Below are 23,533 nucleotides of genomic sequence, written 5' to 3'. Positions count from 1 at the left end.
TACAGGGTGCTCAGAATCAGTGCGGACGGCAGTGGGTTTTGATCTGAGAGTTTCAGAGTGGTTGCCCTCCTAAGTCCCAAGTCTCTAATAAGTATCTGTTGGTCTTGGTTCTCCATCCATGACCGACTTCACCCTGTGGCCGTAGGACAATGCTTTCTATTCCTACAAGAGACTAGCTCCTGAAAGAGCAGTGGTGTGTGGGGATCAGGACCTGGAGCCAGGCAGATCAAGGCAGAGCCATAGACCATGAGGCCATGCCTGCAGGCAGAACCATCCTTGGTAGAGCCTGAGGTCCCCTGAGGAAACTGAGTCACCGTTTGAGCTCTGACAGTGGGGAGGATGCCCCAGGAGTGAGCTGGACAACCCAGGAACGGTGGGTGCAGAGGACCCAGGAGAGTCTCCGGATGTCATCCACATTGCACAGGGACCTGCAGGTGTTTTCTCAACTGCCCAGGCCCCGACCTGCCCGGGGACATGGGTGAGCCACTGCAACACAGGTGTGTGTTTGGGGGTGAGTGTCCTACAGAGTTCATACTGGCCACAGGGGAGTGGTGGCATCTCTTCATCATGATGCCTGACGGCCTTTGTTGGGTAAAGTGGACGCAGGGATATTCATGCCAAGGTCATTCTGGACATCCCCTCCTCCCCATCTCTGAGATGCACCCCCAGCTGCCACCATCCAGGTCCACAGTCTGAGCTAGTCAGAAGTGGAGTGGAACAAGTCCTCTCATTTATCTAGCAGTGATACCCAAACGCTTGCCCTGGACCAAGTCGGTGATGGATCTGGGTGTGAGGCAAAAATCAACCCAGGGGGACCAAAGCGTGCAAAGCCAGAGGTCAGGTAAAGCCACACTATTTACTCGGGTGTTTTCTGGGAAAATAAGGGAAGTCTGAAAATAGAAAGGTTGCAAGCCACTTGCTTTGAGCTATTAAAATTTGATCTTTAAATGGGTTTAGGCCATGCCTTCAAAGAAAGCTGTGTATGGAAAGATATGTCCCACCCAGTACTTTGGATTACTCAGGAACCAGTAGTCTTTGTCATGCACTGGAAAAAATCTGGAACCATGAAGAAAACCCTTCTCTGGGATGGAACATTAAAGGGAGTCAGTGGGCAGGCTGAGATGTTTGCTAGGTAACCACCTGGATCTACTTGTTGAGTGGAAGTGGGAGAAATGCCGCAATAAAGAGACAGTTGAGTTTGGTTACTGACACCTGTGGTCTTGGTTTACAGGATAAAAGAGAAGGTGAGAACGGGCTGACTGATCTAAAGTTCATGACCTAGCACGAGGGGGCTAGGCTTGTTGAAGATTGGTGAGAGCTCATGGTCTAAAGGCAAGGCAACCAATGGGCACCCTGTGGAGGCCAAGTGAGGCAGCCCACATTGAGTTGACCAGAACCTGACCAGCCGGAGATTTTTGAGCCTATGAAGTAGTGCATATTGTTGCTGACTTCATGGATGACCTGTCCGGATTTGACTTTGTTTATGGATGCAGACTTCACAAAGTTCCAACTGGAATGAAGACTCTGCATGTGGGCAGTATGTAAATTGGATACCCAAAATTTGGAGATAAAGGCATGAAATGGTTGGCTTACAAACTTTCATAGGTGGGGGGAGAGGGGAGAAATTCACAGGATTATAGGGTTAAGGTTTAGGTGTTACTTAATTGCAATTTTGAGGCTAAAGAATGATGTAAAGATGCCAAGTTGGCAAGGGGTGAATTGAGTTAGTTTATTGTGCCACAATAAACACGTGGGGTTAATTGAAGGGCGGAGGGATACATGGTTTGGTGAGCCTCACCTTTCGAGTTCTTGGGTCTCTTGCTTTGTGATGGTCGGACCAGGGTGCAGCTGCCTTAGCCAGTTCCTGCTCCAGCTGGCAAGAGTCACCTCAGGCAAGACATCCCTGAGAAGCCACATGGACCTACCCCAATGCAGTCCTGGATACTAGAGCAGGCGTGTGGAGACCCCTGCCAGCACTGAGATGCTTACACGCTCACCGATTTGGCTTTCCTCCTGCAGTTGACATCATTCTGTGTTTTGGGAGATGGAGGAAGACTTTGTAGATTGGTGTTGGACATATGGGTTAATGAGTTAATGTTGGACTTGTGGGCTTGGGCAGCACTGGGTTGGAAATTTTTCTTGATGTGCAGTTGACCTTTGTATAAAAGACTCTCTTATACATGAGTTTCTGTGGATTTGTTTCTCTAAAGTCCCCAGACTAACACATTGGGTCTTAAAGGCTTGAATTAAACAAGCGGCCATCTAGCTCAGAAGCAACAAATCTCACATGGAAGCACACCAGCCGGTGTGACCATGAGGTGTCGAAGGGATCAGGTACCAGGCATCTAAGACCCAGAACAAAATCATACCCAATGTGAATGATGGTGAAAGGAGTGGCGACCCAATGCCCATCTGTGGACAATTGGACATCCCCTAACAGGGTTCACAGGAAGAGAGGAGCCAGTCAGGGTACAGTGTGGGTATAGTATAGCACCGGTGAAACACACAATTTTCCTCTAGCTCTTTGGTACTCCTTCACCCAAGATCATGACCTCAATTCTATATTACAAATCAGATTAGACAAGAACATGCAAAGTGCTACAGATAACAGCCCAAAACACAAGGAATCAAAGATAGATAAACTCCCAAGGGCCAAAAATGAGTAGAGCTACCACAAGGATTAGGGGGTAGTGGGGGAGAAAGGGGTAATCAATCACAAGTATCCACCCATAACTCCCTCCCAGGGGGATGAACAATGGAAAAGTGGATGAGAGGCGACAGAGGATCATCTAAGGCATGAAAATAATAAGCTATAACTTATCAAGGGTGGGGTAGGGTGGGGGGAAGAAATGGGGAGCTGATATCAGGAACTCAAGTGGGAGGAGAATGCTTTGAAAATGATGATGGTGACATATGTGGAAATGTGCTTGACACCCAGAATGAATGTATGGATTGTGGTAAAAGATGTAAGAGTCCCCTATAAAAGAGAAAAAAGAGGGGTGATATCAGCAGACATCAGAGTACCCACAAGCTGCAGATGCCTGCAGATGAGTGGGAGAGACGGAAGAACACCCACACTGCGCCCGGAGAAATTTTAAGTGGGACCCTCACTTGAGTATAAGCTGAAGGGGAGGGGGCGGTGGTTTCAGCATAAAATATGTGCTGGAAAACGGCTCATACACAAGTATACACAGTATATCTCAATCTGAAAGAACTGAAGAAAAACTCAAGGCACAAGCTGCATCATTGAAAGATTCTATGGGGAAAATATTGAACTTTGCAGAAAGCATCAGAAGATGGAATGAAGGAATACCGAGGGTGACTGAACTAAAGGCTTGAACAGATATGGAAGGAAGAAGTCGTAAGATGCCCCGAAGGCAATAGCCCAAAACAAGCCTCCAGGAACTGACAGGGTACCAGTAAGGTGATAAAACACCCAAAGCACTCATTAACCTGCCAAGATATCAGGATGCAAGCTCCCTGGACAACTGACTGGAAGACGGCCATACTTATGCCCATTCCAAAAAGAGGTGACCACAGAATGCACCAATTATCAAATGATGTCATAATCTCACACGAAAGCCAATTTTTACTGATCGTAATTCAACCATGGTTGAACTGCCTGAAATCCGAACTGATCAGAAGAGGATGTCACCTGTGAGCTATCACTGATGGCATGAGGCATTTCTTGGATGCAACCACTGAACACCAGAAAGATGCCTACCTCTATTTTATTGACTATGTACACACATTCAATGGTGTGGATCCTAACAAACTATGGATCAGTTTGAGAGGAATGAGAACTCTAAAACACGTCTTTGTGTTCCTGCAGAACCTGTACACGAATCAAAAGGCAGTTGTTGGCAGGGGTCAAGGTGGGAGGAGATATGGGAAGGGGGTGGGAATATAAGAAAGGAGTGAGGGTAAGAAAATGACAATATACATATACAGGGATGGGAGACAATGAGATACTGCCCGTGATTTAATGTGATGGGATGTGCCACTACCCAGAATGCCTTTCTTCACTTGTCTTAGATCCCACATAAAAGCTTGCTAACCTTAGAGGCAGGAGGGGGGAAGACAAAAAAGCTTGCTAACCTTGCAGTGAGCAGCCCAATGAATGAGCAGCCCAATGAATGACCCCTATGCCACCATGGAACCCGTGGGGGCTGTGCACTGGGCTGCTAACTGCAAGGTCAGCAGTTTAAAGGTACCAGTTATACCATGCAGGGAAAGATGATGCTTCTACTCCCATAAAGGGCTACAGCCTTGGAAACCACTGAGGGAAGTAAAACCTTGTCTTGTAGTATTACCATGAGTGAGAGTCGACTCTGTGGCAGTAAGTTTGGGATACAAATATATACACATACCAAAGTATATACATGTACATACACCAAAATATAGTGTGTACTCTTAGAAAAACTTTAACGAGAAAAAAAGCATCACATTTTTAAACACCACCCATACCTCTACCCCCAGCCCAGACTCATCACCAATCAGTTCTAAACACTGTTCTGGGTGGCTACAAAAAAAGAAAAAAATGGAGACAAATTTGGATGATCTTGTGACATACACGTTGGTTTCAAAGAAACAATTATATGACTTTCAGAAATGTATTAACTTACTTTAAAATCAAAACCACTGAACTGTTCACTCTACAGGCACAGTAGGAATGCCCACAGGATTGTAAATGCACTCATGACAACTGCATCACCTTTATTCCTGAAGTGCCTGGTGGGTATAAAATGCTCACTTTTCCACTAGCACCCCAATGTCTAATTCCAAAAACCATCCTGCTGCCAAAGAAACAATGTGAGCCGGTGGGTTTCTGAGACTGAACATTTTATGGGAGTAGAAAGGCCAGTCTTTTTCCAGCAGAGCACCTGGTGGTAACCACCCACCGACCATTCCGATTGCAGCCCAGCAAGTGACCAGGGGCGCATTTATTTTCATGAGACACGATTCAATAACTCTGCATGCGTTTCAGTAATCTTTCTTATGCACAAAACAGTCACTAGAATCAAACTGTATTCAGTTCATTCCCACATCAGGGAGAATCTGACTTACTGATAGACTGAGAAGGATCTGTTCATAATATGGGGACTGCTTGCAAGGTTCTCATAAGTACCTGAACGCCAATTAGTACACATCAGTAAAAACAACTGAAGAGAAAGTTCCATTGGTAATTTGAAAATTCCATTTGGAATATCTCACTAATTATGTGGTGAATAATTATCAGCGGACACTAAAATCGGTAAGATGAGCTATGAAGAAAACCAAACATCTGCAAATCTCAAAATGTCACGATAAATACACTATTGATAAGGGGAAAATAGTAACATGGAAAGACATTAGAAACAAACCCTCTTGAAAGAAACACAAGGAGAATATCGATAATTATAGTGAAATTTAATTATAGTAAAAACAAAAGGAAGGAAATTAATATAGAATGAGAGTCCTCGTTTGGTGAAGGCAACTTACACATTCTTTGTAATAGCTACAGAAACTAAGAAATAGCTAGCTTATAACTAACCCCCTAAATACACAAGATCATGTTTTTTCTTTGAATAGATTTGTATTAAATTTTCTTGGCATCAATATTGCTTACTAGGAAACATTGTTCTTTAATAAAACAGTTGGTGAGTTACACTTTTAAATTTTAGAACGAAAACATTGTATTTTTAAAATCTACACAGTAAATTCCTAAACGTGATGTATATCAGGCCTTATAGTCCTAACACCGCTCTACTGTTAAGTTCTGACACAATTCTCCCACATTACTTAGGGCTTCTCCTTCCTGTGAATTTTCCTGTGTTTTCTGAGGTTAGAGGACTGCCTGAGACTTTGCCGCAGTCATCACATTTGTAAGGCATTTCGCCACTGTGCATTCTCAGATGACACTTTAGCATTGAGGAAGAAATGAACACTTTCCCACACGGTTGACATTCATAAGGCTTCTCCCCACTATGGGTTCTTAGATGGACAGTGAGAGCTGAAGACTGAGCAAAGCCTTTGCCACATTGTTTACACTCAAAAGGCTTTTCTCCAATGAGTTCTTTTGTGCATAATGAAAGCAGTGGAATCCCGAAAAGCGTTCCCACATTCTTTACACTCATAAGGCCTTTCCCCACTTTGAGTTCTCTTATGTGTAGTTAGGTGTGTGGCCTGTCTAAAGGCCTTCCCACAAACACTGCATTTATATGGTTTCTCTCCACTGTGGGTTCTTATGTGTGATTTGAGCACAGGTTGAGAAACAAAGGCCTTCCCACATTCCTTGCATTTGTAAGGCTTCTCCCCACTGTGAATCCGCAAATGTGTGGTAAGAGGTTTTCCCACACTCTTTACATTCATAAAGTCTTCCTCCACTATGAGTTTTTCTGTGTGTCCTGAGAGTTGAGGATTGTGTGAAGGCTCTCCCACATTCCTCACACTGATAAGGCCGGACTCCACTGTGAGTTTGCATGTGTGTAGTCAGAGATGCGGAACAAGTAAAAGCTTTCCCACATTCTCTACATTTAAAAGGTTTCTGCCCACTGTGAATTCATTGATGAATAGTTAGGACTGAAGAAAAACGAAAGTGCTTCCCACACTGGTTACATTCAAAAGGTTTCTCTTCACTGTGAGTTCTTCTATGTGAATTGAGGTGTGGAGAACCTTTAAAGGTTTTTCCACATTCCTGACACTGATAGGGTCGATCTGCTCTGTGAGTTTTCCTATGTGAAATAATAGCTGAAGAGTCTTTAAAAGTTTTCCCACATTCCTTACATTCATAAGGCTTCTCATCACCGTGAGAACTTAAGTGGCGACAGAGAGATGAGGAATAGTGAAAAGTTTCCCACATTGTTTACATTCAAAAGGTTTCTCTGCACTGTGAGTTCTTTTATGGTTAATGAGTGTTGAATATAGACTAAACCCTTTCCCGCACTGCTTACATTGATAAGGTTTCTCTCCGCTGTGAGTTTTTTGATGAAAAACAAGGTGTGATGAAATACGAAAGGCTTTCCCACATTCTTTACATTCATAAGGTTTCTCTCCGCTGTGAATTCTTTTATGCACATTCAGAGTTGAGGATTGACTAAACCCTTTCCCGCACTGCTTACATTTATACGGTTTCTCTCCACTGTGTGTCGTTCTATGAGAAGCAATATGTGATGATGCACGAAAAGCTTTCCCACATTCTCTACATTCATAAGGCCTTTCTTCACTGGGGGTTTTCAAATGTTTACTGAGGGCTGAGGAACTTTTGAAGCCTTTCCTACAGTCTTTACATTCATAAGGCCTTTCTTCACTGTGAGTTTTTAAATGTTCACTGTGGGTTGAAGAACTTTTGAAAGCTGCACCACATTCTCCACATTCATAAGGACTTTCTTCACTGTGAGTTTTTAAATGTTCACTGAGGGTGGAAGTACGTTCGAAACCTTTCCCACATTCTTGACACTGATAAAGCCTTTCTGCACTGTGGGATTTTAAATGTGCACTGAGGGCTGAGGAATATCTGAAAGCTTTCCCACAGTGCTTACATTCAAGAGTTTTCTCTGCACTATGAGTTCTTGAGTGTCTGGTGAGGGCTGCGGGAACCCTAAAGACTTTTCCACGTTCTTTACAACCATGCCGTTCCACACCAGTGAGTTCCGTCACAGGAGTTTCATGGGCAGAGAGACAAGGGGCATCCTTCTCCCGATCCTGACATGTAAGAGAGTTCTTTCCTTTAGGAGCACTCACAGGAGTGCTTAAGTGACAAAGGCACCTGCAGGATTCTTGACATTCCTTACACAGACTGGTGGTACATTCAGTGTGACACAGGATGTGCTGGCTATAAGATGCCTGATCCACGAACACTTTTCCACAAGTAGAACATTCAAAATGATTGAGTTGGAGGGCGTTTCTTTGTGGCACATTAAGAAATGGAAGCTGACCAAAGGGTTTCACACAAGGAAAGACTCCATTCACTTCAGCATCGCTCTTTACATTATGGATCCTGTTAAAAACAGGTAGCATACAGTTAGAAATGCACAAGTCAGCCATTTCCGAAGACCAGACACTGTGTCTGTGTATGGTATTGATGCCAACTCATATCATGTTTAGTGGGTTAAATTATCTGCCAGAAATGTTACCACTTCAATCACTGAATTGAGATTGAGGGTAATGTGTTTCAAATACTCATTATGTTAAACTTATGAAAAGGTTTTACTGTAAAAACTCCATAAATACTTCATGTGTGATCTTTTATTTCAGGATTCTCAATCCCTAGGATATCTTAGCAGATATTGTATTACTACCAGGAATGATAGGGCTGGACACATTCCAAGTGGAAATATCTGTCACCACCTTTGGACAGGACAGCACTGAATCTTTCCTGCTTGGGTCAGTATCTGGTTGAAATAGAACATGGACACGATCCTCATTTAGGCTGGTAAGCATTAGTAATTGTTGACTCAGTAGAAGCTGATTTGAAGCCAAGGTACACAAGGGGACTTCCAAAAGTTCATTGAAATATTCCATAGCTTCTAATTTTTCTGTGAACTTTTCAAAGCCTAATCAGAAATTGTTTTTCTTGACACCGGATGATTGTTCCCCTATGCACTGTCTAACCTTGCGTGAAAGATACCTCAAATGCTTCCCCTGGTATCTCTGCTGATCTTTACTGCCATGTGCCTCCAATATTTCCGCTAACAATGGGGACCAGGCACTAATGTTTCTGAATGTTGACAGAATATGTTCACTGGATAACTTTTCTCCATCTTTATGTCTTCCAGAACCTGATCCAGTAATACAGGTTGAGATTCTCAATAAACAGGAAAAAAACAAGAAGTATGCAACAACAAAAAAAACCTGACAACAACCGCAAACTCAGACAAAGATGGAAATAGCCACATTTTTACATTTTTCACTACATCAGGAAGGCTAAAAATAATTTATGAGGAAATATTTCCACAAAGATTGAGAGTGATGGGGACATAAAGAGCTGCAATTCCATAGGACGGCAATGTCTACCATATACACGCAACTCTTGAAGGGGAGACGGGGTATCAGGACGCAGAGAGGAGAGGTCTGCTCATCAATGCAGTGTGCTCAGCCACTGGTGGGGCTTTGTCCTAACAACACATGCTGATCTGTAAAGTGCTGGACGCATGACCACTTCCCACCCTGCAATGCCGTCATCCAAAGATTCCCTCCTTTCTTGGTGCTCCCTCTGCAGTCTCCCGGGATACAGCTGATCTCCATGGTCCTCTCTACTCCAGGAAAATGAGCAGCTATAGCTGGGATTGGACTTGTCACCAATGTATGTTCTACAGGATTGCAGTCCACAACAATGGACATTTCTCCATAACAAATACTTTGCTCTTTCGTCTCCCAAGATGGGCAGCTGTGTATTTACTTGCAGCAAAATATTCAAACAAATTTGTAGTAGATACAGTAAATGCTACAACTGTGTTTCAGATAAAACGGTGATCCTGTCCCCCATGGGGTACCAGAAGGATACACAAGGGCTGCAAATGCAGACACCAATACTGCATCCTTCAAGAAGGGTTAAAGTACCAGAGTTGTCCATTTTTTGGGAAAAAAATACGTTTATTGGGGGCCCTTACTTCTCTTATCACAATCCATACATTCATCCAGTGTCAAGCACATTTGCTGCCATCATTTTCAAGGCATTCTTTCCACAAGCCACGGAAATCAGCTCATTTCTGCTCTCTCCCTCACAAGCCCTTGATAAGTTATACATTATTATTTCCTTATCTTACATCATCCTCCATCACTCCTAACCCACTTTACTGTTATTTGTCCCGCTGGGTGTGGGTTCTCGATCAATCCTTGTGATGAATTCCTAGTTTCTCCCCCTACCCTCACCTAATCCTCCTGGTATCTCTACTCTCCTTGTTGGCCCTGAGAGGTTTGTCTACACTCGATTCCCTGTGTTGTAAGCTCACTGTAGCACTGTGTATGCTTTGGTCTAATACGATTTGTAAGGAAGAATTGAGGTCGTGATAGTGGGGGGAAGTAAGCTACAAAGAACTAGAGGAAAGTTATGTGTTTCATTGGTGCTATACTGCACCCTGACTGGCTCATCTCTTCTCTGTGACCCATCTGTGAGAGGATGTTCAATTGTTTAATGATAGGAATTGGGTCTCCACTCCAGGGCCCTCACCATTCACATTGGGTATGATTTGTTCTGGGTCTTAGATGTCTGATACCTGACTCCATCACAACACCTCATGATCTCACAGGATGGTGTGCTTCTTCCATGTGAGCTTAGCGGCATCTCAGCTAGACGGCGCTTATTTATCTTCAAGCCTTGAAGACCCCACATATCTCTGGATAGCCGGGCTCCATCAGCTTTCTTCACCACATTTGCTTAAGCACCCATTTTGTCTTCAGTGAACGTGTGGGGAAGGTGAGCATCATAGAATGCCGTGTTGTTACAACAAAGTGTTCGTGTGTTGAGGGAGTACTTGAGTCGAGGCCCAATGTCCATCTGCAACCTTAATTCTTAACAAAGAGATAAGAGTACAAAGTCTATAGTATCACTTTTCATTGCCAGCGGGAGAAATGAACGCATACTTAATACAAAAAACTTTAGACTCGTGAGGAAACCAAGATAATATGAGCTCCATCAGCAAGGGTGATGGCCTTTTAATTTTTAAATGCATTTCCATTCCGCAGCCCAAGTATACTGGAACAATTGGAACCAATAAAACATTTTATTTACTGAGGTGGGGCAAAAAGTTCATCATTCTTACCCACTGACGCTAGATAGTGCAAACTTTGCAACATCACATCTCGGTAGATTTTCTTCTGAGAAGGATCAAGCAGAGCCCACTCTTCCTGGCTGAAGACCACAAGCACATCCTCAATGTCCACTGGGTCCTACAATGACCACACACTCAACATAAGCAAGGTATCACATATCCCAATATTTACAAGAATAAACAGTGAAGCTGATAGCTGAGGGAAACTGAGGATTCATAGAAACATTAACACAAACATTTGAAACGTAGTAAGCATCATGCAATGCTGTCTGGAATGCAAAAAAAAAAAAAAACATCAGCTGTGGAAAAGTTTGGCAGTTGCTAAAAAGAAAGTTTGACAAAATAACTATGATGACCCAGTAATCTCTAGGCAAAAAACACAAAAGAATTCAAAGCAAAATATCATGAACAACCACTGAGAAGAGCAATATGGTACTATCTCTAAACACTTAGAACAGAACCGCCATGGACCAGCTGTACCTCTATACTGGGAATTTACTCTAACAAGAACACATCAGCACTCCCATGTTCATCACAGCACTGTTTACAGCAGCAAGAAGCTGGAAACAGCCCAGATGGTCATCAACAGATGAATGGATGCAGCTATCTGTACAAATATGCAATGGAATACTATATATGATTGAAAAAGGATGAAAAAGTGGAACACTTCATACCACAGATAGACCCGGAAAACATTATTCTAAGTCAGTCAATCACAAAAGCATATATATTGATGGATTGTGATAAGAGTTGTATGAGGCCCCAATAAGATGATTGGGGAAAAAGGGCTATTTATTGTATTAGACCACTCCTGTAAGGATAAAATCTGAGGGCAACTATTTGCATACCAAAAGGAACAGAAGTTGCAGATTCCTCAGACTGAGAGGAACAAGATGGGAAGATAAAGCAATGGATCAGAAGGCTGACTGACACCTACTGCCTCTGGTAAAGGAAGCATGAACCCTGGCTAGCATCAGACTTATGGACTCCAGGTGGCATGGGCTGGGATGCTTTCGCAACATAAGATTATTTCTTGATATAAGGCTCTGCTGTATGCATACATGAGTGAGCACTGGTTGTTTCCCGAGGCAAGCCAGACCAATACAGCCTCCTGTGATCACACAGTACCTATGCACCCTGGGCAAGTGTGATTTACTCTCAGTGCCTAAGGCTAGTAGCCAGGACAATATCACCTGCCATGACTCATCACTTCAACAGGTTAAACAAGGAAAAAGCATATGAACACAGGCAGAGAGATTATTGAACAAAACACAACACCCGTTCAAAATAAAAATCTTTAGCAAAGTGGGCGCTGAGAGAAATAGCTTCTTAATGAAAAGGAACGTCTGACCGCACCCTACACCGATGTCACGACCATGAACAAGAAACCAGGATCTTTCTGGCTGACATGGGAAACAAGGCATGGTGTCCAAGCTCACCACTGGACCCATCTTACGAGAAGTCCGGGGTCATGAAAAAAAAAAAACCACCACCAAAAAGGAAAGTCAACTGACTTTCATGAAAAAATTATAGTCCGCATAGAACACTCCCAACAACCAATAAAACAGTGATGAAATCAACAATCCATCGAATCACAGTTACTGGATAAAACATTAATATACAGTTCAATTGCGCTCTTGTGCGTAGGTAAAAAGAAATTGCAATTTGAAACTCAAATTACATGGGTAACAAAATGAAATGCTCTAATCTAAAAAATCATCAAATCAACGTAAGAAAACGGGAGGCCTGATGAATACCTTGAAAGCCCCAAATAACAGAAAATCCAATAGTTAAGATGTCACTCGTTTTCTAACCTGATCTACACAATCAATGCAGTTCCAATCGAATACCAAACGAGTCAACACGCTTTGTAGAACTTTGCATGGGAAGAGACAAGGGAGGACAAGGAACACGATACTGAAGGAGTAAGTCTGAGGCCTGTTGCTGACCAGTGTCCCCTGAGAGCTGCAGCGGCAGTGAATGAGACAGCGGAGCATCTCAATAACATGCAAGAAAGAACCAAAAACCAAGTCATCTAGTCTGTCAGAAAGGACCAAAGAATGTCCCAGGCAGAAAAAATCGTCTTTCCAATACATGGTGCTTAGACAGCTTTACATCAACTAACAAAACAAAGAAAAGGAAACGCATACAGAGGTTTTACAGCTTTTGCAAACAGTAACTCTAGCCAAACGTCAGTGCACAGCAAGGAAACTCCCACAAGACAGCAGATGAGAACACTGAGGTGACCTGGAGTTCCAAACTCATGACCATCACAGGGACTTTGACGCACGGCAACCTCGTGTGACACACAACCGACTCTGGGGGTCTCCAAGGCTGTAGACCTTTACAGGAGCAGAAAAGGCCATCTTTGCTGCAGCCCCAGGGGAGCTATTATGTCAATAAAACACTACAAGCACAATCCATGAGGAAACGAGCAGCTAGAAATTGTTAAAATTAAAGACAAGTCTCCTGCACATTGTCTACAACAAAGCGGCTCTAGAACAACAACAACGCCTGTTCTGCAATAGGGCCTGTGAAGAGAACAAAAACACTAAGAGCAAAACCTGTCTAAAGCACCCAGGACAGCAGACCTGCAGTGGAGATGGAAAGAGGCTGGTGAGGCTAACGGCTGAGACTTCACATGCTGATGCTAAGCTTTGCAGTCAGTTTGGCTCCATGGGACTGTGCCCGAGGATAATGGCCTGGTGCTGGAACTCCTGTAAAGATTCCAGCCGAGAAAAAGCCCTCTGCACAGGTCAGCCTCTTCAGGATGCGGGAGGTGTCTTAGTAGAGGTCTGGGTTGAGCTGGGCTCCAAATTTGAGGTCAGTATTTGGAAAGCCCAGCCACTCCACGGGAGAAAGATCAGGCTTTCAGCACCCAAAAGGTTGTACAACCTCGGGGACCCAAAGGGGCCCTTTTACTCTATCCTACAGGGTCACTATGATTCAGACTGACTTGATGGCAGCAAATAACATGGGGTTTTCTTAGTTGGGACACAATGGACAGGCTATTTAAGCTTTCAGGCTTTTTAACCCCAAATATACGAAAAACTATCCAATCTCGCTGATCCGACTCAAACCTCAACTTGACAACGAGCAGAGAGATGTGAACGCAAAGGTGACCGGCAGGGACGTGAGAAACGATTCAGCATCACATTTAATTAAGAAGTTGCAAGTTACAACAATGAGATCCCGTTACTCGTGCAGTTGAGAAAGCTTCAGCTCCAAACCAATCACAACCTCAGGAGGAGCACCCACGGGACACTTCAAGTCACGGCTACTGGGACACGAGATGGTTTTCCTGTGCTGTCGGCCTCTTAAAGACCTGAACACATTCTTAGCTAACTCACTGCCATCGAGTCCATGCGACTATAGGACAGGGTAGAATTGCCGCTCTGGGTCCTGAGGTTGTACATCTTCCTCAGAGCAGCTGGTGGTTTCTAAAGCTGACTTTGGGATTAGCAGCCAAATGAGTAACCATAACACCAACAGGGCCCCAGGGATCACCCCCTTTGTGATTTACCACACTGAGCTGAAGACAGATGTACACACAGAAAACTGTAAACAAATGCCAGATTCACTCGAGAAGCCCCAAAAATGGAGGGGTCTCCAAGAAGCCCCTCACAAGATTAATGACTAAGGAAACTGTGTATCCACACACGGGAGTAATACTCTTAACAAAGAGAAACCAACAATCCAAATCCAGGTAAACATATTACAGAATCTTTATTCAATGCTAAGAAAAAGGAAGCCACAGGGGAAAAGGTCCAGGCCACAAGGTTCCAATGATCAGCTTTTGGAAAAGGAACAAGACGACGGAAGACAAGTAGTTTTCAGCATTTGGATAAGAAGGGATGGTATTGGGGTGAGGGGTGGAATAGGCATAGCGATTTGGGGGGAGCTGTGAAACTATTCTCAATGATGCGATGAGGAATCCATGAGGTTTGGCATTTGTCACATCCTAAGAAGTGTGCAACACGGAGAAGCTGCTTGGATTTACATGATAGCTGTATGCTGACCACAGCTGTGGTCCTTAACACAATTTCATGTCAACGTGAAGATCTATGAAAGTGCAGGGACAACCTGATGCCAGGGGCTTGGGTGGAGAGCAAATGTTTGGGGAATGATGAGGGCAACGGACGTACAAATGAGCTTTACACAGTTGATGTATGTATGGTGATAGGAGTTGTGAGTCCCTAACAAATGATTTTTTTTAAAAAAGAAAGTAAGTCAGGGGCAGGGTTCAGCCTGTGAATCAGATCACAGACTTTGGTAGTTAATTTGGTGTCATAATCTGGTACATAATCGGGCATCAATTTGGAACTTGAGAGGATTAAAAGTGAAGGCATTGAACTTGAGAGGATTAAAAGTGAAGGCGTGGAGCCTAGTCTGTCAATCGGTTGATAGAAAATGAAGCCTGTGTGGGCATGGACTTTCCCTGAGATTCTGGGAACACTGGGATTTCCTGCAAGGGGAAGGAAGACACTGTCACTATCTGCTCACTCACTTGAAGACTCTGTACAGAGAAGGCTCACTTCCTGTGAGACATCCCTTATGAGGAGCCACATGGACTTACCTTGATGCAGCCCTGGGTGCTGGAGAGGCCACCTGGAGGCCGCTGCCAACACTGAGAAGCTTACAATGCCACTGGATGCACAGGACTTCTCATCCATTGGCTTGTGATGGTCCTGCACTTGGTGTCATTGCATGAATCTGAAGAGGACTTTAGAGATTGGTATCGGACAAACGGACTTGATCTGCACTGGGTTGGGATGCTTTCTAATGTATAATATCCTTTATATGAAACTGTCTCTTATACACGAGTGTCTATGAATTTCTTTCTCAAATCTACCCAGATTTGCACACAGTCTGATGGAGTCTCTTGTGGGTGTGAACTTCCAAGAAGGAGGGTCCTAAAAACGTGCTCCACACTCTGCCTTTGCCTTCCAGCTCGCTGACCATGAAGCTTCCAAACGTCTGCGAGGACTACCGCCACGTACCCACTGTCCTCTGACCTCCTGCATTCTGCATCATGTGGCTGTGTGACTCTGAAGAAGGCCTTGGGACTGGTATAAGACTTACAGACTTGAGTTGGCCTGGGCTGCGATGTTTTCTTGGTATGTTATTACTTATTGCGATAAAGCCCTTTCTTACACATAAGTGAGTATCACTCTATTTGTTTCTCTAGTCAACCGAGACTAACACAATCACATATCAAAAACGATCAATTATACCACATTTATCAGGCTTATGCAAGACACGTTGAAACCTGAAAGGGGAGGAGGAAAGAGGAACAAGTAAGGGGTCATGGGAACTCTGCAGGATCCATTTCATTCTCTAATCAACTAATCTCAGACACCTCTTTGAAAGAAAATCATGAGTGGAAAACAAAAATGAATGACACACTATCAGAGAAGCTAAAATGTGTAAGACAGTCCTTATGTAATGGTGATATATTCTTGACAATTCAAAGGATTCCCCGACTCTACAGGTAGGGAGATGAGCAAAACAGGAATCAGCAATACATTAAATCCCTCACTCATGAAAGGTGGAGAAGAACAATGGAGACACCAGCAACACAGCGGGGTGCAGAGCGGTGGCCGGGCTGAGAGTGAACGCAGCAGCACTCATAGGGATCCTCAGACTGAACTTCACCAAACAGACGCAACAGAGATGAGACTTGAGGCTGCAAAGGGCTGATCCAGAGGATCTCTGAGGAGTGATTTCCCAGACAGAGGAAACAGGCAGAGAACAAACCTCAAGGTGGGAAGGCGTCTTGTGTATTTCAGGAAGAGCCAAACACTGGGCGTCACTGGAACAGACCAAGATGTGGGAGAGCAAGGGGAGAGGAACCTGACGGGTGATTTGTGGTCAGAGGAAAGATATTCTCAGGAACGGGTTGGTACTGAAGAGAGTCTGACTTCTTTCTCATCAGGGTGCAGAGCAAGGTCATCTTTCTGAATACAAGAGGAAACTGATCACACAGCTGTACAAGAATTGAGGTGCACAAAAGAGACAGGAGGAAACCTTGAGTTATGGACAAAACCAGGTTAGAAATGATGAGTTTAACCTGTGCCAGTGTCTAAGAAACGTTCAGAAACACAGATCCACCACAAACACTTGGGCCCACACACCACATTTCCACATAAAGGAAAGACTAGTAGCACTTAACAGCGCACACTGCAGAGTCGAGCATAGAAGATCAAAGCACACATGACTTAAACGGTTAAAACGTTGGCAGGAGATTCCCCCCCTTGGATGCGTGCTAGAAATAATCTGGTTTCCAACATTTTCTGTTTTTGGGGTTGGTATTTTTGTTTGCTCTTTGTTTGTACACAGGAGGTGGTGTTTGGTGACTGGGGTCACCCTCGTGAAGTTGTGTTATATGTTATTTCGTTTTTTGGTATATGAAGCTCGAAATGCATGAACTTAGATAGGAAATGGAAGGTTTGAGGGAGGAGGGGATACATTGTTGGTGACGAGATGAAGTGGAGATGTCAAGGAGCCCATGTAGAAAAGGAATCTTTGGAAACTGATTGCGGAGCAAACGTACAATTCTGCTCACATGATGGAACTATGGACCGACATAGGTATTAATTCCCAATAATACAATATTTTTTAAAGTAAAGAAATACACAAAACAGCCCAAAAGATTGGCACAGGTACCCCAGCACTCACCGTATCTTGGCTGCAGTTTTGAGGTGTAAGGGTGTGTGGTCTAGACAGTCAACAAAGCCCTTCAGGAGGAGGAATGGAGCGGGATAAAGAGCACAGGGCAGGCTGGAGTCCGATGAGGAATGTTCCGGCCACACACAGGTCAGAGCACTTGAAGTCCTGCCTTGACACTGGTGGATGTGCAAGATGAACACCCAGGTCCCCAGCTGCCTGGGTCTCCTGCACCAGAGGGAGAGCTGAAATGGAAGCAGCACAGGGAGGAGACAGAGGTGAGTAAGCACCAGGCAGCAACAAGAGTTTGGTTTCTCCCAGCACTGCTCCTCTCTGGGGACAAGTGCATTGAAGGCCGAACAATAACCAGAATTCATGGGTCCAGGAACCAAGGGGTGGAAGCTGGAGTGGCACCACTCACTATTACTCCTAGTGATCCCCTTGCAGCATTTTTGCTTCCTGTCCCAGCAACCCTGTGTTCCTCAGGCCTGGAGGTCCTGGTCCCGAAGAAAGGAACTCTCCCACCTGGAAACACAGCATGGATTCCACTGAACTGGCAGCTGAGAATGCCCCCTGGGCACTTTGGACTTCTCATGCCTTTGGATCAACAGGTCAGGAAGGGTGTCACCGTACTAAGTGGTGTGATTGATCCTGATTACCAAGGAGAAATTGGACTGGTACTACATAATGGAGGTAAAGAAGAATATGTCTGGAATCCAGGAGATCCCATAGGCTGACTCTTAGTGTTACCATGCCCTGTGATTAAAGTAAATGGTAAGTTGCAGCAACCCAATCCTGACAGGGCTTATAATGACCCAGACCCCTCAGGAATGGTCTGGGTCACCCCACCAGGCAAAAAATCACAGCCAGCTGAGGTGCTTGCTGAGGGCAAAGGTAACACAGAATGGGTAGCAGTAGAAGGTAGTTCTACCTATCAATTACGACCACGTGATCAATTGCAAAAGCAAGGCTTGTAATTGTCAATGTATTTTCTTTGTATGTGATTATTGCGCATATTTCCTTTGTTCAAGTATGTTATATCAAATATAATTTGACTGCGTTTTCATCTATATGTATGATAGATGATTGATGATAAGTATAAGTGTGATTTCATTAATATGTGGAAATTATATAAGTATGTATGGGTAAAGAATTGTGTATAGGTGCCAGGCTGGCAAGGGGTGGATTGCTATACTTGATTGTGCCAGCCTGGCCGATAAACACAAGTAGGATTAACTGAAGGGCAGAGGGATAAATGGCTTGCTTGTTCTGTGCCTCAGTTTAAAGGGGTGCACTACCTGTGGGGTGCCTAGCATGTGGACTGTGTAAATCCTACTTTCTTCATTTCCAATTCCCCAATCTAAACCTCATCCATCTCCCAGGACTTCCTACATGACTTTTTGACGTTATAAAATAATCATTAGAAATGCTGAGTTTTTCCAGTGGAGAGGTCTGAGGGGCTGGTCCCAATCCCAACTTCTAAGTGGACACCTGTCCCTTCCCCCACAAGAATTTATTTGAAGGATGGCACTGAATCTACAGCTCCGGGAGAGGGACATGTCTGATAGGAGCACCGGGGAGCTGGTGAAGGGGGAGGAGGAGGGAGGAGCACATTCTGGCCCACCAGGCCTAGAGGACGATGATCCCCAGAAGAGCAGCCAGTCCACAGAGAGCACCCCAGCACCAGGAGACACAGCAAACAAAGCGGTGCCACCTTCAGGTCGCGGACTGTACCCGAGACCACGCCCTTGACGACGGAAGTCACACCTGATTTTGAGTCCAGGCCGTGAACACCTGAGATAAGCGTCCAGTCAGTTAACGCTCCTAGTTGACTCCTTGTCTGGAAGCCGCCCACGATCCCTACCTCACACTGCACTTCCGTGCGTTACAGCAGGCGCCGTGCGGACCTGCTCCAACTGCTGCCCCTCCGACCGGCGGAGGCGGCCTTCCTGAGGGGGCTCCGCGTGACGGGCCGAGGGGGGAGGGGAGGCCACGTGACGGAGCGCGCGCCACTCTGAGGACCGAACACGACGTTAAAAGAGAAAGAAAAGCAAGGGCCCCGCGTGGGGACTGCGGGGCGCGCACGGGGACGGGGCGCAGGCCGTCAGCCCGGGGTCCGGACGCTGCACGTGTCTCCACACGCGGGGCGCCGGCAGAGACGCCGAGACCGCGCGGAGACGGGCGACCCCCGCCCGGCGGGCTGCGGACGGGCGCGCAGGGGGCGCTGGGGACCCGGGAGGACGCGGAGGGCGCCCTCGGGCCGCGGCAGGGGCTGCGGGACCCCGGACGGGGCGCTGGGACGCCGGGAAAACTCACCTCAGACGCGCGCGGAGAAGCGCGACCAAGCGCGGCGGCCTCGCAAGGAAGAGCACTTCCGCTTCCGGTCTCGCGGTGCCCCCGGCTTGAACTTCCGGCCGGGAACACGCCCCGTTTCATTCCTAACCGAGCTGTTCCTCGGTTCCCCTGGGTTTAGATGCAACCACGTGATCCAATTCAGACTCACACGGAGCCCAACTCCCTGCCCCCAAGGCGATGCCGACTGGACTTGACTCCGCGCGACCTTGAGGAGCAGGCAACCCTCCCTGGGAGATTTCGGAAACTTCATTCTGCACAGGAGCAGGAGCCCCGTCTACCTTCCCCTGTGGGGCTGCGACTCCAGCTGCTGACCCTGCAGAAGCCTGGATCTCTTCAATGCATGGAAGAGCTCTTATGCTAATTAGAGAAGTCAGAGACCCCTTTGTAAGGAATTCTGGGGCGCGAAACAGATCCAGAGATCCAATCGGCAAAGTTTAGAAAGCAGGCTTTTTTGAGAGGCTTGCGGGGGGGATTCAGCAACTCGGGATTGAGCTATTGAAACTGCGTCTTGAGGAATTTAGGCTGTGTTTTTATACCCCTGGTAGCAGGCACAGCTGGGAAGGATCAAAGCTGGGGAGGATCAGTGCACACCGAGATTCAGGAGTTCGTTAATTTTATCTATATTTCCAGGATGGGCAGAGAGGGGTGTGCTTCTCTTCATAAAACATTCTGGCTTTTGGATGAGCCTGCATGGTGTTTGGGGTGGAACAGGGGAGGGGAAGGTCAGTGAGAGGAAGGTCAATGAGAGGTGAATTCTAAGAGCCAAGCTGAAGGCACGGGATTTAAAATGGAGTCCCTTTTGCCAAGACCAGGCACCCTTGGGGAGCAGTTGCTGTCTGCAGAAGTGGAAATTTGAGAAAAATTAACACGTGTGTTAGAGAAATGATTTCTTTACTCCTCAAATAATAGTTCCCCCATCTTGAGAAATGTTGACGCCTCTGGTTTGCCTTATAGTTTATAGTCTGTCACCTTTTGCATCTCAGGTGTCATGACCTATGAGCAGGACAGACTGTGCTAACTCAGTTTGATCTCTCCAGGTTCTGATGACTCATCCCGAGGGAGATTGAGATGACTCATCTAGAGGGAGACTAGGTCTATCTATTAAGGTTTAAAGCAAATACGGAGGATAACTACAAATCTGGAGCTACACAAAGTTACAAAAAAAGACAGGAAATGTTCTAGGTTAAAAAGGCATCTAGCAGGATTCATGTATTTAATCATCTTTGCCAATATCATAATTAAAAATATCAATTACTCTTCACTATTTCTTATTCATTGTCTGGTTTTTGAAGCCATAGGAGGCAATTGAAAACATCATGGCTTCAGTGATGAAAGCATGAAGCACTTGGCCGCATGGGAAGAACGGGAAGAAGTTATGCTATGTAAACTAAGCCAAGCAAAAAAGGACAATTACAACATGACTCCACTGAGGCAAGCTTTCAAAATGGGGCATAGCAGAAAACTTATTATATACATACACTTCTGGGTTGAGGTACAGGTACTATGGCAGGGGCCAAACTCAATCAAGGGATACATATGAAAGTCAACTGAATCGGAAGGGGAAAGAAAGAGAAAGGGGGGAAAAGACATGGATAGGTGGGTAGCACTAACCCACCCAGGGAGAGGGTGTTGTTGTTTATATTTCCACAGGAGAGGAGGATAGAGAGCCTAGGGTTCAATGTAGTGCACCAAGACCTGAATACAACCTAAAGACATGTAGCTGGGAACCAACAGAGAGGTCCGTGAGTCTGGCCCCAATCCCAACGATGTGGACCCCTCTCCCTCCCAGAAGAATGCACTTCGGAGGACAGCACTGATGCTACAGCTTGTGGAGAGGGGCACGTCTGATCAGAGCATACAGGAGCAAAGGAAGAGGGGAGGAGCATCACAGGATCAACATAAAACCCCCTCCCAGGGGGACAAACAAGAGAAGTGGGTGAAGGGAGACAACAAAGTGATATGAAAATAATAATTTGTAATTTATCAATGGTTCATGTAGAGGGAGGGTGGGGGGAGGAGGGCAAAATAAGGAGCTGATAGCAAGAGCTCAAGTAGAAAGAAAATGCTTTGAAAATGATGGTGGCAACATATGTACACATGTGCTTGACACAATGGATGGATGTAGGGATTGTGGTAAGAGCCCCCAATAAAAGTATTTTTTACAAGAAAACATCATGGCTTCATTTAGGTGTATTTAATCCTCAACGTGATTCTCAATTTCTGTTTCCATTGATCTCTTGGTTTTTTGCTTTCCAGCAGGTGAAGGAACATCCAGGCCTTGTACAGCTCACTGCATCACCATTACTGTCTACAGTGACACCCTGCAAAGAGAACCAGGTACAGCGATCACATGTAACAAACCTCACTGCAATGGAGTCGATTGCTATAGGACAGTGTGGGACTGTCCCAGTGGGTCTCCAAGACTGTCACTCTTTACAAGAGTAGAACGCTTTTGTCTTTCTCTAGGGTCTTGAACTGCTGCCCTTGAGGTTAGCAGCCCAACATGTAACCACCACACCACCAAGAAGTTAAAGGAATATTTGACCACTATGGACCTTAAATGATCTTATGAATATCTGAGTGAGCCTCGGCAGAAAAGAAGATTCCCTACTGCTGTTGTACAGCGTCTGGGGAATAGGACTGCAACTTTGACATCTTCAGAAAGCTGGACGGTATGATCTTCACCGGTGCTTCATTCAAGTTGTCTTCCTTTTGCAAGGTTGCATCCGTGAACATTGCAGGTTAATGTGATTATGTTTTTTATACTTCCAGGTATGTCTGTTGACCTGTGTGAGTGTTTTCCTGTGGAGCCAAATGAGGTGCCCTGCCCTGACCCAAAGACTGTTTTGGGTGTTCCTCGGGGACTTTGTTGCTTTGCTCTTCCTGCTGCTCCACTGTACACCCGGATTGTTTTTCCCTGGTGTGGTTGGGTTGGGTTGGGCACAACTCCCACACCGTGTCTCCAGTGTTGTCCCTCATAGCGATTTGGATCATTGAGCGATAATGTGTCTCCTGGTGGGGCCAGTTCTATGGTCCTCTCTGTGCATAGGCCGCTCTGAGGAAGAATATTGTCCTCCAGGCTTGGTGGGCCAGGCTGTGTTCCACTCTCTCTCCTTCCCTCTTCATTTGCTGCTGATCAGAGGTGCCGCTCTCCCTGATCTACAGCTTCAGTGCTGTCCTCTGTAGTGCATTCTTCTGTGGTGGAGGGTGGGGGCACATAGCAGGGTATTAATGAGACGTCCTTCAGTCCTGATGCTACATTCTTGATGCTATATTCCAGCATTTTGAATGATTTCCTCAGCAAACAAATTCGGTAAGTATACAGAGAACGGATACAACTTGACAAACTCTTCCTGATATGAAACCGTGCAGTAACCAGTTGTTCATTTCAAATATTGCCTTTATTATTTTCTATGTACAGGTTCACATCAGTCAGATTTAGTGTTCTAGAATCCCATTCTTCATCATTTTAGCCATGATTTCTTATAAGCACTCGGTCTAATACCTTTGTTTCTTCTGTAGGACACAGGATAATTTCTTTCTGATATCTTCTATTGCAAATCAAGATCCTATAGACATCAGCAATAAGAGGTCTCATTCTGTGTTCTCCTGGATTCAGTTGTGTTTCCCCGATATACATGTAAACTGGGCAGGGCCATGAATCTTGGTGGTTTTAACAATTATTCCATGAGGTAATTTGGCAGTTATGTAATTTACATGTAAACTACACAGGGGCCATGCCTAAAATGAACTGGAACATT

General features: G+C 45.2%; 1 protein-coding gene and 1 long non-coding RNA gene across 2 annotated transcripts in view; both read right to left on the bottom strand.

Annotated features, from left to right (window-relative positions):
• LOC142434450 (uncharacterized) overlaps positions 1 to 19,801 on the bottom strand; it is a 41,073-nt gene extending 21,272 nt beyond the window's left edge. Inside the window, exons 1-2 of the long non-coding RNA XR_012781151.1 lie at positions 19,734 to 19,801; positions 17,430 to 17,662 (exon numbers count right to left, since the gene is read on the bottom strand). This is a non-coding gene — a long non-coding RNA (uncharacterized LOC142434450). The remainder of the gene's footprint in view (positions 1 to 17,429; positions 17,663 to 19,733) is intronic.
• On the bottom strand, positions 5,462 to 8,025 carry LOC142434655 (uncharacterized). Its single transcript, XM_075539340.1, has one exon. The coding sequence runs from the start codon at positions 8,023 to 8,025 to the stop codon at positions 6,796 to 6,798; it is 1,230 nt and encodes a 409-aa protein (XP_075395455.1). The 3' UTR covers positions 5,462 to 6,795.
• Positions 19,802 to 23,533: the final 3,732 nt, after the last annotated feature.

Source organism: Tenrec ecaudatus, chromosome X (assembly GCF_050624435.1).
Source record: "Tenrec ecaudatus isolate mTenEca1 chromosome X, mTenEca1.hap1, whole genome shotgun sequence".
Classification (NCBI taxonomy): domain Eukaryota; kingdom Metazoa; phylum Chordata; class Mammalia; order Afrosoricida; family Tenrecidae; genus Tenrec; species Tenrec ecaudatus.
The sequence above is the reverse complement of the archived record's forward strand: the minus strand, read 5'-3'. Positions and strand labels throughout refer to the sequence as shown.

Excerpts from the sequence above, each read along its gene's own strand:
- LOC142434655 (XM_075539340.1), bottom strand. The coding sequence starts at position 8,025 with ATGGCTGACTTGTGCATTTCTAACTGTATGCTACCTGTTTTTAACAGG.